The 16968-nt window shown below is 35.9% G+C and overlaps 1 protein-coding gene across 1 annotated transcript in view; it reads right to left on the bottom strand.

The window, feature by feature from the left end:
* TTN (titin) overlaps window positions 1-16968 on the bottom strand; it is a 240011-nt gene that overhangs the window by 222553 nt on the left and 490 nt on the right. The window contains exons 2-14 of the mRNA XM_033516034.1: window positions 15127-15230; window positions 10848-11051; window positions 9926-10213; window positions 9434-9522; window positions 9095-9336; window positions 7114-7399; window positions 6718-6870; window positions 6142-6261; window positions 4988-5125; window positions 4120-4257; window positions 1703-1978; window positions 1471-1590; window positions 67-342 (exon numbers count right to left, since the gene is read on the bottom strand). Of these exons, the coding sequence (XP_033371925.1) occupies window positions 67-342; window positions 1471-1590; window positions 1703-1978; window positions 4120-4257; window positions 4988-5125; window positions 6142-6261; window positions 6718-6870; window positions 7114-7399; window positions 9095-9336; window positions 9434-9522; window positions 9926-10213; window positions 10848-11051; window positions 15127-15217 (2421 nt within the window). The 5' untranslated portion in view covers window positions 15218-15230. The remainder of the gene's footprint in view (window positions 1-66; window positions 343-1470; window positions 1591-1702; window positions 1979-4119; window positions 4258-4987; window positions 5126-6141; window positions 6262-6717; window positions 6871-7113; window positions 7400-9094; window positions 9337-9433; window positions 9523-9925; window positions 10214-10847; window positions 11052-15126; window positions 15231-16968) is intronic.

The following is a 16968-nucleotide window of genomic DNA, read 5'->3' as shown; positions in this document are numbered from 1 at the left end:
AGTGAAACTATGACATTTTTAAGACGAAAGTCAGTCAAAGTGTCAAAAATTAGCTTAAAAACATACCTTTGCTTCACCTTCTTTATGCAGCATTAAGTGTTCTGTCCGCACTGCTTCACTTTTAATGCTTGTCTCCTTTTTAGTCTCAACACCATAGTGACTCTTATACGTCTCTGCAGCCTCTCCAAAGGGAAACTGTGCAGGAGCAACTGGCTCTGCTTTTGTCCTGACTTCATGAGGCTTTAGCTGAGGTGGTTTCACAGGCTTGGTGATCTTTTGCACAGCAGAAGTAGCTGATAACTCTTTCTCCAGAGTAGCCATGGCAGAGCCAGCTATTGAAACCTAGGGAACAGAAGAAAAAGAGTTACAGCTTTGTTGGTGTCTTATTTTCAGAGGAGAGAGTTCATTTCTTGAGCAGATTGCATATGCAGCAGTTGCTTCCTTAGTTACTTGGTTTTGACACTGCAAAAGCTAAATGTAAAAAAAGAGTAGTAGTTTTAGATTGCAGTTGTAGCATACCAGAGATAAAATATCCTTGTATTATTTTTGATTCATCTATAATTTAAATATTTTCTTTTTCACTTTAGAATATGATTTTTAAATGATCAAGAAGCTCTTGAGCAAGAGCACAAGAAATGTTCTCTCTATTTCTTGAGGCTTGAAGCCTTAGATTATCTAAGGTTTGAAGCTTTAGATTTCCATTTAATCAGTCTAGTACTGCAATAAAGAATACTACTAATTATATAACTTCCAATGATTAAAATAACTGAAGTGATTTCAAAATCTTATTATAGGCAGAATTACTTTTTAAAACATACATAAATATGTAACAAAAATATTTATAAGTGTTAAATTATATTTAACAAAAATAATTTTGTTATATGGAGCAAAATAATTTTAAATTCCAGGTGAAGAGAAAAATTATGCTTGAATGTGAAAATTAATTAACTGGAAAATTTTAATATTATGTAAAGGAGTCCAACAGAAGAATGGAAGAATAAAATTAAAAATGGATGGCATCAGATTATGCAGTCAGTCTGGATTTTTTCCATTAAAAATATTAGCTTAGCATGTATTAATTAGCAAGGAAGAAAAAAGCAAGTGAACTGATGTGCATAATAAGATTAAAAAGGGATACTTCCACTCTTTAAAAAATATTGCTTGCATGACAAGTATCTACAATTTCACTATATGTCATTAAGTACTGAATCTGCATCCTCAGACAGTTAATGAGATTATTAAAATAAGAAATAATAACAACAAATTTAATTTTAGCAAATCATTTGTATGTTTACAGCAGTGTTCCTTATTAGTCAAACAAGCCAACAAAAATAACTGCAAGGACCATACAACTCTTCCTCTTGGGGAGGCACCACACTGGATTGTGGGAGGAAAAGCCAAATTGAATGTGTGCCCTACTGGCTATTGAAAATGAGTATGCTGCTCCTCTTGGATACAACTTCAGCTTACCTCATATGTATGATCTGGTTTAGGAACTGCAACTCTGGAGACCGTGAAGTGAGGACTTGCTGTGCGAGGTCGCGGCGGTTCAACATGAATTGTTCTCTCAAGCTCTGTTGTTCTTTTTATCTACACAAAGTAATGAAAAAAAGTTGCTGAAAGTGATGCTGTTATTTAAACTTAAAAAGATTTCACTGGGACATGGTTTCTGGAAAAGAATGTAATGCAAAAAGAGTCTAACCTCTTTTGAAATATGAACCTCCTGCTTTTCAGGAGCTGAGACAGGTTTCTCCGGAGGAACATAGACCGTTTTGACTTCTTTAGTGACAACATGACGTTCTGCTGGGGCCTCAGAAACACGGTCTGTTACAGTGTGCTCTTTATAACCATATTCCAAAGTTTTCTCCTTAACATAAGCTTCATCTGCTTGCTCTGGTTGCCAGGGTGATCGAACACGTGCCTGGTCAACTGCTGCAACAACTGTGGCTACAGCTTCAGCCTTTTTTCCAGCTTGAGTCTACAAATAACATCAGCAGAATTTATACACATATTCATCATTATATCAAAAGCTTGTATATATGACAAAGAGTTATAATGTTCAGTATATTCCAAAGAGAGGTTTTATGGCTATGCAAAAGTCATGATGAAATCCAAAGTATGCACCTGTAAATACACTTAGGAATCAGTAAATTCGATTGCAAATATATTCTATAAGTGCTATCTCTGCACATCCAGAATATATCTGTGCTTCTGTGTTTTATACATATCAATAGTTTTCTGAAAGCCCAATTTTAATACTTTACAGCCACATTTGTGTCCACTTGTCTAAGAGTATGCAGGTATGTTAATGTGCATAGGTTTAAAGTATGCTCATCAGCTCCATATAACTCTTGTAGATTTAAAAAATGCATCTAGCATCTGATATAAATGTATTTATTAGGAAACAGATCCATCAAAATTTTTCTACCAGGTATATCTGTTAACTCAGCGCTGATTTTAAAGGATTTTGCAAAAGGAGGGAGACTGAGATGTCTGATTATTCAGAAATAATGCTTTTATATCAGGACTTCTATTTGTTTCTAATAACCCATAAACACCTTCCGTGTTGTCAGGATGCAAACTTCTGCCCAGTCATTGCAAATACTGTTTGTTATTATTGTCATAACTGATCTCAATATAGCAACAGAGCACATGATATTTATGCCTTGTAAATGGGAAAAAAACCCATAATAGATAATTTCATGTTGAGCTTAAAGCCATTACCAGCTTAAACTAAAATTACTTAGGTGAGGCCAAAATGTGATAGTTTGCAAAGACTTTGTTTTCTTATTAGTGTTTGCGTAATAGGGACCCCTAATTCAGTATTACTGTCAGTTTCAAAATAACTTTTTATACTGGCTTGAATTTGGCCCTAAATTTACATCATATAACAAGGGACTGAATTAACCTAGTAGTCTGACTCCTCAGAGTGAGCTCTATATGCTTTGCTTGTTTACTTATATTTTATAAAAGTATTTTGTGAATGTACTACACTGCAAATAGATTTTAAATAACAGCTGTTCTCAACTATGCTATCCTTCCACATGTAAGGGTTCCTGGCTGAATTGTAGACCTTTGCTACTGTGGGAATCCTACTGGGACAAAGCAGTGCCAACAAGTGTCTGATGGTCATAAGTAACAAACTGGACAGACCTGAATGGATGCTAAACTTTGTATTGTACAAAGAACAATTCAAATCACATTAAAGAGAAGTTGTTTCATCTGACAGCTATGAAGTTACAAGAAAAAGAAGATTGGAGTCAGAAATTTGAACAAGTAAACATTACTTAAAAGCCACTGATAGAGAGGAGATGGTCATGAAGAAATCAGACTATAGCCTAAAGTGTGACATTTCCTAGCAGGGTGGGATATAAACCTCTTCAGCACTAGAAACTTAATCATACTCTGTTATTTGACAGTCATCCCACTGAATGGGTATGTTTTCAGGAATTGATTTGAGAGCATTCTGTTGTACCAAAGTAGGTCTTAAAACAAGGTTTTCAGATAAACTAACTTATAACAGTGCATTGGCTGTAATTTCTTCTCTGTTTCTGGACACTGTGACTGGTGCTTTGGTTTTAGCAGTGGCAACTATTTTTGGAACTACACTAGTTTTCTCAGCTTCCTTTTTAATCTAGTTTTTATAGCAGAAATAAAAGTTTATGTTCAGTCTTGAAAGATATTTGAACAATGAAAAAACATTTTGAAATAGGAACAGGGAAAGAGAATTGAAGGGTTAGATCCTTGTGCACTGCACACATCTCTGTATTATGTGGATAGTGATAAGTATTGTTATACCCTTGCAGGTATTTAAATAAAAGTAATGATTAAAAAAAAAAACATTAAAAATGCATTTAAAAATCTTTAAAATGCATTTCAGGAGTCAGTCAGTCCATTCCAAACATCAGCCAGAAGATAATTATGAGCATCCTATTAATGAAAACAAGAGAGAAAGATCAAGGTGAAAGAATTTAGTCTAATTAGGTCTAAAAGTTTGTAAGTGGAAAAATCTTAGAAAAAACAAGGTGGAAATGTATAGTTAGTACTTTTTGAAGAAAACAGGAGGTTTGTAAAGAAGAAAGGATAAAACCCATATATTGTTATAACAGTGCTATTCACCTTTTCACGTGTTATGCTCACTTGTTCTTGTTTGGTGGCAATTCTTTCTTTACTTTTCGATATTATGACCGGTGCTTTAGGTTTATCAGTAGAAATTACTACCTTAGGTACAGAAGGTTTCATATCTTCCCTTCTTATCTATTATTTATGGTAAAGAAAAATAATAGTAATTGATTATGCCTTTTGTCATGATTACACAACTTTTTTGGAAAGCAGGATAATGTTTCTAAATGCATCTCTAGAAAAGTTTGACTTCAGAACTGGAGCAATGCCTTCGTATCCAAGCTATAGCTCGTCTTATATGCTGAGAGAAGCTCATGAAAAGTCATTAATATAGTGCATTAATTTTTGCTTGAATGAGAGAAGAAACTTTGTACTTCCTAGTTGGTAATATATGATTATGTTTTGTAGAAGTTGTTTGCATAGAAATTAGCATTACTGACTTAACAACTAACCACATTAGTTGAGTGGTTCCACAATATGGTCTAACAGATGTATTCAATCCTCACACAAATGTGCACTTCATAAAATCAAGCTCCACACTCCATATCATACCACTAAAAACAACCTTTAAAATTTATATTCAGAAATCTACCTTCAGAGATAAATTTGTCATTAGGCATCAGATGCAATTCTGTGTATTGTGGCAATAAAAGCCCTAATGCTCTGTGAGAAGGGCAGCTGCCCTCCTCTGCAGACAGAGCTGCTATGTGGTCAGCAGAAGTGGATCTGCAGAGATTTTGGTCTGGAATACTTTGTTTCACAAATTTATTTAGTAATCTCTTCGTAAAGAAGGACAGTAAAGTTATTTAACAGATTTTATCAACCAGAGTATCTCAATAAACTAAAGAGTGTAACATTTATTTACCTGTTCATGAGCAATGTGCACTTGCTCGTGTCTGGTAGATATTTCTTCTCTGGCTCTTGTTACTCTTTCTTGTTCTTTGGCTTTGTCTGTGGCAACTGTTACTGTCGGTACTGGAGTTTTCTCTGGTTCTTTTCTCACCTGGACATTTACAAATAAAGAATTTCATATTGCTATTTTAAAATACAAGGTATGTGATTTTCAATATATTTGGAAAAGAGCATAGAAATTAAAATGAACGAAGATGTCACATTCTGTATTTTGAAGTCATGTAGTCTGGAAACAACAATAACAACATGAACGGACTTTGTATAAAACATTTAACAAAAAATAATAAAACATTGCACAAATGCTTGGTTTGCTACTGAAAGCAGTACTAGAAAAAATGGCTCAGAGAGAAACTGTCCTGCATTATAATAACCTTGAGAAATTGTAGGATATTAAAAATAAGTTTTATGAAACTTTCATTTGACAAGAGTTCAAATGACAAGTTCAGATTAATGTCCAGATGGATTTCTGTTTCTCAGTGCTTTAAAGAAAGGTTGCACTTTCTTCCTGACACATTTCTACTATAATGCAAATGTAGCATTGGTTATAAAAGCTCATTTTCCATTAAATCACATTTTTCTGATAAAATACATGTTAAAATAATAAAATAAAATAATTGAATTCAAATCACTCATTTGTATTTCAAAATTGATTTAAATGCAGAATGACCCCCTCTGCTGCCAACAAACAAAGCAGGCTACAAATGGCAAGCTTAGAGACAATATGAGAACACACCTCCCCCCAACAAATCTTAAGAGCTAGTTTTAACATGTAGAAACATGTTAATTCTTTAAATGAACAAGAATACTATCCAGTAAATTCCTATATAATACATGAAAACAAAGAGGTTTGTCTAGGATGATGTTTTGCAACTTTATGTATCACATTCTTAGGTGTAAATAATGGAAGTGAAATAAAAGAAGAAAGACAGTAATTACAGAGAAGAGACAGGAAGACGGTAGCACAGTAAACTGGAAGAGTGAACATATATAAACAGGACAAATAATAACAGTACTTCATTTGTCTTCTTCATAGGCTTGCCTTTTGTATGAGATATCAGATTTTTAACAAGGTAGGGCATAACAATCTCAGGTACAATCTGTATTCACCTTTTCAGGAGAGATGTGTCTTTGTTCTTGTGAAGTTACAATTCCTTCTCTAGTTCTTGATATCACTGTTTGTTTTGTGGCTTTATCACTGGTAACTACTACCATTGCCTCCTTTTTCATCTGATTTTTTGTAACAACAAACAAAAAAAACCAAAGCCTTAGAATTAATTTTAAAAAATTAATCATAAAAATAAGAAGAGAAGGAAAAACAAGAGAGGAATCCAAGTAAAGGAAAAATACTAAGGGAGAATTATTTTTTCCTAGTGGGGAAATTATTAGAGAAAAAATTTCGTCATCGTAAGAATAATGTTAGAGAATAAAGGAGAAGAGAGAATAGAGGATCACTTTCAGAGAAAGCATCTTTAAACTTAAAATGAGTAATTAGTTCAATCCTGTTATGATGGAATGCGATGGTATAAGTGAACCTGATACAGTCTAGGTGTTCTAAATGAGTATGCATGCTTTTGCAGTGCACTGGGTAATATCTTGTTAATTCCTCACAGTGAATCATGCCTTGTTTGCATGTTGGATGAAGGGACAAAAGGAAATCATAGAATGTCTGTGCTCTGTTTCTACCTGCTCATGAACAGGCTGAACGTGGACTGCAGCCATTGCTGTCTTTTTAGAAGTTTGCTCTACAACACCTGGAGCTGGTTCTCTCACCATGGCTTGATCCACAGCAGCAACAACCGTAGCAACAGCTGCTGTTTTTTCACTGTCCTTCCTCACCTATATTAGTCACATCAAAAGACATTTTTTCATATTTTGCATACATTCAGAAGAAGCACAAAGCAAGTACAGAGACAGAATGTTGCAAAGAAGCATTTCCATATCTGCAGCAGAACTCTCTCAATAGCAGACGCGCACATGATTTTACACACAGCCTCTCAGATGCCGCTTAGCAGATCTATCCAGCAGTGGTGAGACCCCACAGAAAGAAAACTCAATGCTTTTTCCCAAACCAGACTTTACCTCTCTAGCAGCAGCGGCCATGTCGCCAGCAGTAGCGCCAGTAATGGTAACTTGTTCTTGGACCCCGTATCTCCCCTCCCATCTTTCTTCAGTCACTTGGGTAGTGCTTGTAGATACTCTTGTTTCCTTCATCTGGGCTTCCATGGTGGCAGAATATCCCTCCTGCTTCCAGGGAGGAAGGACATCAGCCCCAGCTGTTGTCACTACATGTGGTTTACGGATTGGAGATGGAGATTTCACTGGTCTAATAGGTGAGGTGGAGATTCTCCCAGCAGGAGAAACTGACCTATTGAAAAACATTGAGTGTGAACATCATTAATCTACTGCCACAGAGTGAAAACTGTATAAACTGTATAAACAGTTATCCCTCCCTATATAGGGTATCTCCAGTAATGTGTGGTTTGGTTTTAAGAAAGCTTTCTGAAAGGTTTTACTAGTGAATTACGCTAACTTGTTTTTTTAATATTATGCCTAACTGTTGTCATTCTCATAACTTTAACATGTCTTTGTAGTGGCTTAGTTTCCACAAAGAAATAAGAACAAGTGGCAAAAGAAATTTCAGTCAATTTCAGTCATTTTCAGAAATTATATTTGAAATATAAAAATACAGCATGATTTTGCATTTGCTCTGTTCTAATTCATCTAATAGGAATAATACAAAACACTCACAGGCTGTAAATATTACATAATACGTTCATAATACACAAAATTATAATTTTAACCAATCTCTATAAAAATGGCATGTGGCAACCACTTAGCAAAGCAACTGGATGTACTTCTCTACTACATCTTATTTTCATGTGTCACCCATATATGTACCCCAGAGAGATTTCTTATCAGTGCCCAATATTTTTCCCCACACTTACATTTACAGACCTCAGACACAATAATTAATATCCACTTGGAAATTGCTAGTTTCTAAATTTTGATGTTCCAAAAATTCAGTCCTAATCCTATCAGACAGTTTTAAAGCATTTTCCAAAATTTCTAAACAGGCTTTTTAACTTAGAATTTCTTTGAGTGGAATTTTTTGTGCTATTTTTGTGTATTTCCCTGAGAACTTTAACAAATAGCAGCAGTAGGGGGCAGCATCATCATATTAATTTTTAGATTTAGTTTTTTCTAATGTGTTTTTTGTCTAAAAGGACTAGCAGGGGAGGACAAATTTCTAGTTCTACATGTGCTCTAGATGTCGCTATTGAATTCTTTTTTCACTTACACAGTTTGTTAGTTACTGCTAGTTGCTACCTGTCCATTTATTCCTGTCCTTGCAAATTATAATCAGTGGGGTAAAATTCACCATCTCACCCAGCTCTGGTAACTTAAATGTGGCTCTTTGAGTCTGGGGACATTCCTTCCATAATGCTTCAGGATACTGAAACTGCAGGACATTCAAAACACTCTTCTCTTTACCTGCCCCCCAGCACAGACCTCACAGGGCCTCCCAGACCACAAGCCTTGCTTTTCAAATCACTCACTTTCTCTCCAGACTTTCTACACAGCAGAGCTAAACTTCAATTTTCTATAACCACATTTAGCTTGCCTACCTTCAAAATGTTATTTCTGTACTTATTACCAGTACATACATGGAACATGAGTTCAATGGGTTTTTTTACACATTCTTTCATTCTGTTTGCCACTCATCAGTGTCATTGCTCTTTTCTCTGTTCATCTAAAATAATCAAGGGCCACCTGCTCCACTGTTTTTATCTGTTTCATCATGAGCTGTGAGTGCTATTTTGGATCTGTGTACAGCAATCAAATGGGATTTTCTGCAGCAGGGGATAGAAGTCTACATAGGCCACCCACACTTCTATAGCAGTGGCAAATACAGCACATTAGAGCTCATCATCAGAATAAACCCAGCCACTAGTAAGTCAGTGCATTTTCTCACTTTATACTATGTTCTCATTCTACAGCATGACTTCTATATGTATAAGTGATTCAAAAGCAATATGGCCTGAAAGAATAGTAATTTTACCTTACTGGTGAAGGTGTGGGTGCTCTGACATGTCTTACAGGTGATGGTGATTGTCTGACAGGTGACGGTGATTGCTGTCGTGCCATTTGTGCTTTTGCAGCAGTTGTTGGGGTTGGTGATTTTGATGTAGGTCTAGGAGGCATTCGTGGAGGTGCCTTGTGTGGGAGCTGTTGGGTGGCTGCACCTTCTATAACCATTTCAACACTTGTAAGTGATCTGGCATCAAAGTGGGTTTCAGTCTTCTACAATGAAAAACAAGAACAAGAAAAATAGGGTGAGGTACTGTAGAAGTAATCCTCCACGTTTTAGCCATACCTGCTTTGTTTTTGGAAAGTATACCTTTTCAATTCTGGCTTGTCTTGTTTGTGAAATCTGAGCAGTCGAAACAATTGTCTTTGTCTTTTTAGCAGGAACGGCTTCTTCCTCGCCTTTTGGAAGAGAAAACGTGGTCAGAAGAATTGCATATGGCAACAATCAAAAATCAGTTGGAGAAATAAATGAATGGTCAACTCCAATTATATATAAATTTAAATATACAACAGAAAAAGCCAACTTAAAAATAAAACTTTGAGAGATTTACAAACCAAAGATACCTTGAGAACAGCTCAAGGTATCCCTTTTTCCATCAACAGTATCCTTCACTTAAAGAAGACCCATTCTGGAGAAAAGATCCTTTTAAATCTCAGACAAAAATCTTTGGCAAATTTCATCAAAGACACTGCATTTAACTCTAGAGAAAGAAGTTATAAATCAACTGCAATGAAGTTGTGCATATTGCACCACTACCATTAATGCTCTGATTTTCATGGCCTGCAATTTCAGCTCTGTTACCTTGAATTAGTAATTCAGCTGTTGAAGTAGCACGTCCCACACTGTTTGTGGCATTTACGGAATAGGTGCCGGAGTCTTCAGGATATGCTTCTGCAATTATTAAGCTGTAAAGGTCTCCTTCTTGTAAAATTTTAAAATCGGGGGAACTTTTAATTTCTACTCCGTCCCGATAGAACTTCACCACAGGTGTAGGGATTCCAGTCACTCTCACGTCAAGTCGAACTTGACTTCCCTGTCTTGCAGTCATGCTCTGTAGTCGTTGTGAGAAGTTTGGTGGTGCTGTTCCAGCTGCATTTTTATTGAAGAAGTAAATAGAAAAACAATAGCTTCTGTTAAAAATGATGGCAAATACTAGATATTTTTGTTACTAGAAGTGCATGAATTCTATTTCTTCTTCACATGCTACTGACAGACGATAGTACCTTCTGAAACATTCAAAATACTATTTCTGATTACATTTGTGATTGAAAATGTTTCCAGAATTACAGACAGATTGTTTGCAACCATAGGCATTGAGCAATTGGTAAGGCCCTTTATGTGACATTCTGTTAAATATCATTGATACCATTAGATATCATTAATGGCTCCATCCTGCAGAACTGCATACTTTCTTTTATGGGAAATGTCAATGTAGCCAGTATGACAAACCATAAGGAGTATAAGGGCTGAGCCCGAAGTTTGTAATCATGAATAAGAGTTTGTGAGATCAAGATTAAACTTTATAGGGTTAAAATGTAAAGGACACTGTTTACTGGTGAGAACCCATTCTGAATCTTAGACTGCTTTTGGAAAAGGAATGTGGTTTTTCTATTTTTTTGCTGATCACATACTTGAAATCTGAACTGTTTCATAATGTGTTACTCTTCCATCACTCCCTCACACTGCTAGCAGGCAGAGGTGCCTTTCTTTATGTGCTCTGTACCTGTGACAAGCAGCTCAGCAGTACTAGTCGCTTGCCCAGATCCATTGGTGGCTTGCACAGTGTATCTCCCGCTGTTGGCTTCTGTCACGGTGGGGATCACCAGTCTAGCGCGGCCATCACTAAACGAGATCTGCACACCGGGCAGAGTTGCAGCAGAGAGAACCTGGCCATCCCGATACCAGTTCACCTCAGGAACTGGGAAACCTACAGAAAGAGGCAGACAAAGGAGATTAAGACTTTGTGAAATGACAGACATAAAAAATTACCAGAATGCACACTCATGTATACACAGTTACGGTGCAGCATAATGCCATGGGCACAGATGTACGTCCAGTGGCAAAGGAACTTGTTTTTAGAAACAAAATAACAGATCAATAGAGCAGATGCACTGGCTCCTGTGTTTAGTAAATTACTTGAATAATGAGAAGACTGTAGTGTTTAGCAATCTTATTAAGAAATAGAAGTTCATCAAAATCATGAGGAGGGTGATTTAATTCATGTGAGGTATTTTTAAAATGTATTTGGACATATCTGAGTAGGATACTCAGATATACATAAGGATAAATATGATTATTGCTAGCATATTTATCCTGTCCAATAGTCTGGAGATAATGTAAAGATCAGTACTTCCAATGAAGCATATGTTCTGCACTACTATGGCTTTAGAAAATGAAATGACAGAAAAAGTGGCTGCTGTAGACATTAAAATCAAATGCTAGCAAAGTTTTGGGGAGTTTAATTTCTTTTTCTGGAATTTTTTGAGTTTGGTCAACAGCAGTCATCTGGAATCAACTGCTGTTCACATATATTGTTCTTTTGGTCAGGGTCGTGAGCAAGAGTCTTTGGGTCAGAGAAATTTCAATTATTCCAACAGCTGATTTTTGGTTTTAAATGGTGGTTTTAGATTCCATGTAGAAATTCTCAGAGTGTTCTACTCAGCCAAATTTGTTGAGCCACTTAAATCCATTCAATGAACAAGTAAAATTCTTATATGAAGCACATAAGAACAGGTAATTTAAGGGGATGGTTCCAGCTCTAGATCTTTTTTGTAGTCCTAGAACATCATTTCTTCAAAATTAAAATCCTTCCACATTCACTTCATGTATATCTCCAGTCAATCCAAATCACCAGTGGCACTGCATGGGGGCTCAGGGATGAGATCTGAGACTGCATTTACAAATGAATTAATTTTCCCATTTCTAATGTCTGTGGTTTGGAAAACCCCAGGTGCACAGAATTCTGCTTCCTTTCTAGAGTATCCTTCCTATAAACTGAATAAATTAATAGGGAAGTTAATGTGCCAGGAAAGTGACTGTGTGACACAAAAGTGAAAGAGAAGATGATATGTAGATTGAAGCTTTCACTGGTTGACTGCAGACCCATCAGACTTGGCTAGGAAAGTTTAAAATCTTACTCACAATAAAACACTGATATTTACAGAAATGCAAAACAGAAACTCACACTCATACAGAAAGAGAATGTGGACAGTTTTAGGGAGGATTAGAAATCAAAAGGATACAAGTACATTTAAGTATTGTTAATTTCACAGATGGAAATTATGAAACAGTCCTGATGGTATAATTCAATTTTTTGCTGTTGGTGTAAGGCAATTTGGGCATTATCATCATAAACTTAGGACCCCAGTGATTTCTATCAGAGCTCAATATTTGTGAAAATTAGTTTAAAGATGTTTTAAGCTAGGCAACCCCCCAAAATATATCCTCAATAGTGAATTCCTTGAAACGTTGTCAGAAGTTTTATTTTCTTGCAGTGGTATTATATGATGATTAGCAAAAATGGGAGTTTCTGTGGCAGATTGAAAAAGATTTCCTCTTTTAAAATGGAATCTATTTTGATGTCTCAAACTGCTATGCACAAGGGATCCAGAGCTAGGAGCCGTTTTAGAAATCTGAGCCCAAGTTAATATTAAAAACTCAACTCCACAAATTTACTAAGACTCTGCTAATCCCAGGTCACAGAGCTAGGTAAAATTAAACTCAGATTATAGATGTATGTGCCTGGTCTGCATAGAGTAGGGATTTACTTCTACATGTCCCAAATACACTGTGATTCACTGTTAATTTTCAGCACAATTTTTTTTCATTTTAAAACTGTCCTTGAGGTTTTTTGAACTTTAATACCAAAAAGAAGAAAATCGACCTGAAGTGCCTCAAATCCACCACCTAAGTAATTGAATTCAACAAGAGTCTCCTGACAATGACGTGAGAGGGACTTCCAAGTTGTGTATGATCTGTGTGCTGCTTTCAAAAATAAGCACCATGTAAAGGCTCTCTTGCACTGGGTAATACCTGAATATATCAGTTCGAAAAAACAGTAAGCAGTCCACAGGTTAATTCTTTATGAAGAAATTCAAACTTGATCAAACATGAGCTTGGCACAGTTCTAGTGCCAGCAACACTTCTGACTTACTTGTCTCATGACTGCTCAGTCACTGGTGACCCAGTAGGACCCTGTGACAGTGTCCTGGCTGCTCTGGCATTTGCTGCTTTTAATAACAGGTTTTGTGTGTGTTCTGTGCTTTCTGTTACATGCTGGGTGTACTCATCTGATATCAACCCTTTGTAATGTCACACTTAATTCACAGTCTAATACAGCAGCACAATTCATTTGTTCTAGTTTACACACAGCAAAATTGCATCTCAGGTGGTTGCTAAGATCTTCTTGATACCCTTAGATTAACTGAGCTCTTCACATTTGAACTGTAGCTCTGTATTAATACTTGACTTGTATATAATAGACCAGTGTTATTAGAGACAGAGAAAAATTCTGATTTTTAAATGCACAATAATTCATAATATGTAGAAAGAGTCAACATTACAGCAGGATAAAGCCATGTAGTCCTTTATTTATGCAATTAATTAGAGTAAAAAACCTTTCCTATTTTTTATGCTGTAGAAAAACTAAATGCCAAGCCACTGACAGGTTTTTCAAACCTGGAGGATGTTTTTGGGGCAGGAAATTTATATCAGAATCTCACAATGTGAAAAAAACCTAACAAGAGGCTGACTCACAACTAATTGAGACTAACATACAAGTATGGCATATGATATTAGAATACGACCATGCTATTAGAAATACTGCTGTATCTTTACTTAGTAAGAAATCAAGTTCCCCTCCCAAGTACTCCATAATATCACACAAATTAAATCAGCCAAAATCACGCATTGAATAATAATAATACTAGCATCCTAACTTGTTTTTCTGATGATACTTTTTAGGTATTCATAATAATAGTAAGTATTGTAAAAGCAGATAAAATTTTGATGGAAAATTTACAGTGTAGAAACAAGAAGAGAAAATCCAGGAAATTAACTGAAGAATAAGGGACAAGTAATAGAACATGGCATGAAAAAATGTGACAGAGGCTGCAGGACATGTTCAAACAGCTTCTGTGAGCCAGTGTTATGCAAAGGGACCAAGGGATGAAATACATGGACCACAGATGTCAGAGATCTTTATAGTTGCACAGATCATGTGTTTGCACCTGTCACAGAGCATCTGAGTAGTGCTTTATGGTATGTGGATCATCACACTGCTAATGCCTGTAAGACAATATAATTCCACCAGCAGGAACACATGTCATTTCTCCTTAGTCACTGCCGAGGTCAGAGACACTCTTAGAACAGGGTGTTGGGTCTCCAGTAACGTTATCTCAGGTGTTTTGCACAAGATAGGGTGTTTGAGTAGTATGTAGACTGGAGAAATCAAGTAACCTTTAAGTTGTGTGATATCTTTAAATTGCATAGGTAACTTAAATTATATTAATCCAGCCTTGTACTACCATCATGATGAATACATCAATTGTTTATCATACTAGGGTTTTCTACCCTCCTCATTGGCCAGTTGGGCCTCGATCTTGTGATTTTAGTCCTGTCCTAGAACTCTGGAATTAACAGCAGAGAAAGTAGACATATACTTTGGCTAAAGCTTAACAAAAAGACTTGGAAGAACTAGCATAAACCCTGCTTTTTGCACCCTGATTTCTAATCCTGCCCAGTCAAGATCCAGGTGAGATTATTGTTTCTGCAGCCACATGAAGTTCTCTTATTAGCACAGTATGTATTTTTCTGCATATACATTTAAAGGTGTTGTTCAGCACTGTGTGATACGGATATATGTCCATACTTCAGCACTCATCTTTACACATTCATACCAGATTATGATCTATGAAAAGTGTTGTAATTTCTTAGCATAAACATTAGAAGAGAAATTAGTGATAAACTACAACAAATCTTGGAAGAATGAATCAAAACCTTACCACTAATGTGAGCCTCAAAGGTTGCGGCACTACCCTCCAGTGCCACAACACTTTGTAATGGCTGTGTAAATGTTGGTGCTTTCGTCGTCATCTTTACAGGCACTCTGCAAGCAAAAAAAACCCCATCATTAGATATCAATGGTGAAAATGTTATTGTATCTGCACTGTTCTTGTAATTTTTCTCTGAACAATTTGCTTTTCTCAGTTTTAAATCAGAATGACCTGGTGAAATGAAAAAGTTGTGGATTTTTACAAAGTTGTATAGCAAATTACTCTTGGAGCATGCTTGGCTGAATTGGATGGGAAACTATTATATTTAGTGGAGCTGTGCTTTGGCATTGCAAGTATGCAGCAGGAGACAGAATTCTGCTTGACTCACTGTGTGACCTTCCACAGGTCATTCAGGCTGCTTCTCTTTGTCTATTAACTTTTTTATCTGACAGGAAACAAATTCCCTGTATAAATTTTAAAAATATTTTGCTGGTGCAAAGTATTTGTATTCTGCAATGACAAGACAACTAGGTCACTAAGAAGCAAATCAAAGAAATGTGAAAGCCTACAATATATTTAGTTTAATAATGCAAATAATGCATCATTAATAAATTAATAATAAATAATAGTGAATATTGCATTATTAATAATAAAATCAGGCCAAAAATGCCAAGAGGCTCTATTTTAAAAACACTCTGTAAGTGAAATTATTCACTTTACAGAAGCATATTGGGATTAAAGATGCAGCTAAAATTCTCCTCTTTCTTAGAGAGTATCTCAGTGGAATTTTGAATATGGGAAGACAGCCACCTTCGAAATGTGAGCTAGGATATAAAGTAGCCACTGACACTGATGGCTTGAACAACTGCAAAGCCATGTGAAATCTGAAAGAAAGTTTGTTTTCTCTTGCTATGCCACAAGATCCCACTTTGAAATAACACACTAGAAAAAGCTTGTGTGTTGGTATTTTATATTTGCATGACTTATTTATTTACTGATGTTGAATTGTGCAGTTTTTAAAAAGGTAGCCATTATCTTCCTAATATTATCATACATCCATTAAAGTTGCATTTTTTCTCATTAAAATCTTCCACTGAGGGCATATCTGGTCTCAACATACTGGGGTTAACCCCACAATATTTCAAGCCATTCTTATTCACATATTTACTTACTTCCATTTGCTTTGGCTTTTTTGCCTGATTTTGTGACAGTCCCAAGCTTAAATTAAAAATGAGAAAGTGAAGTTTCTTTCCCTACAAGTCAAATTTACGTCACCTCTCATAGGGATGAAAATTCTTCATTACATGGGCTCCTACATAGAAATCAGGGCCAGATACATACATGCAATAAGAGCATAAGGGCAGAACTGGATATTGTATTGGGATTTTCTTGTTATGACTATGTTTTGAAGCTCAGCTAAAATAAAAGGAATAATTTTATAATACAATTAAACATTATGAAAGCTCATATATATATATATATATATATATATGTAGTTTCCAGAAGAGATCAGAAATAATTCAATTAAGAATTTCCACTGAGTTGCCACAAAGTTTCTATATTTCATTGTCCAAGCAAATTCTGGCGATGAAGATCTGATCTTATAAGGCTTCTTGTATAATTAGAATTGGAAGTATGCATCTAAAATGTCATGTTCCAGAAATAACCTTTGCAGCCATGAATGACAGCAGACAAGTGTTCCAGAGCTGCCATGTAAGTGATACCTTAGCAGTTGTTTCCCTTAAAAAGTCATCAGCGCTTAGCTGATACCATGTGCATTTTATCAGAGCTATTCTTGGAGCTTCTCAGTTTATCTCTCAGCAGCATAACCTTGAACACTCCCAACAGAAA

Source organism: Parus major, chromosome 7 (assembly GCF_001522545.3).
Source record: "Parus major isolate Abel chromosome 7, Parus_major1.1, whole genome shotgun sequence".
Taxonomy (NCBI): Eukaryota; Metazoa; Chordata; class Aves; order Passeriformes; family Paridae; genus Parus; species Parus major.
The sequence above is the reverse complement of the archived record's forward strand: the minus strand, read 5'-3'. Positions and strand labels throughout refer to the sequence as shown.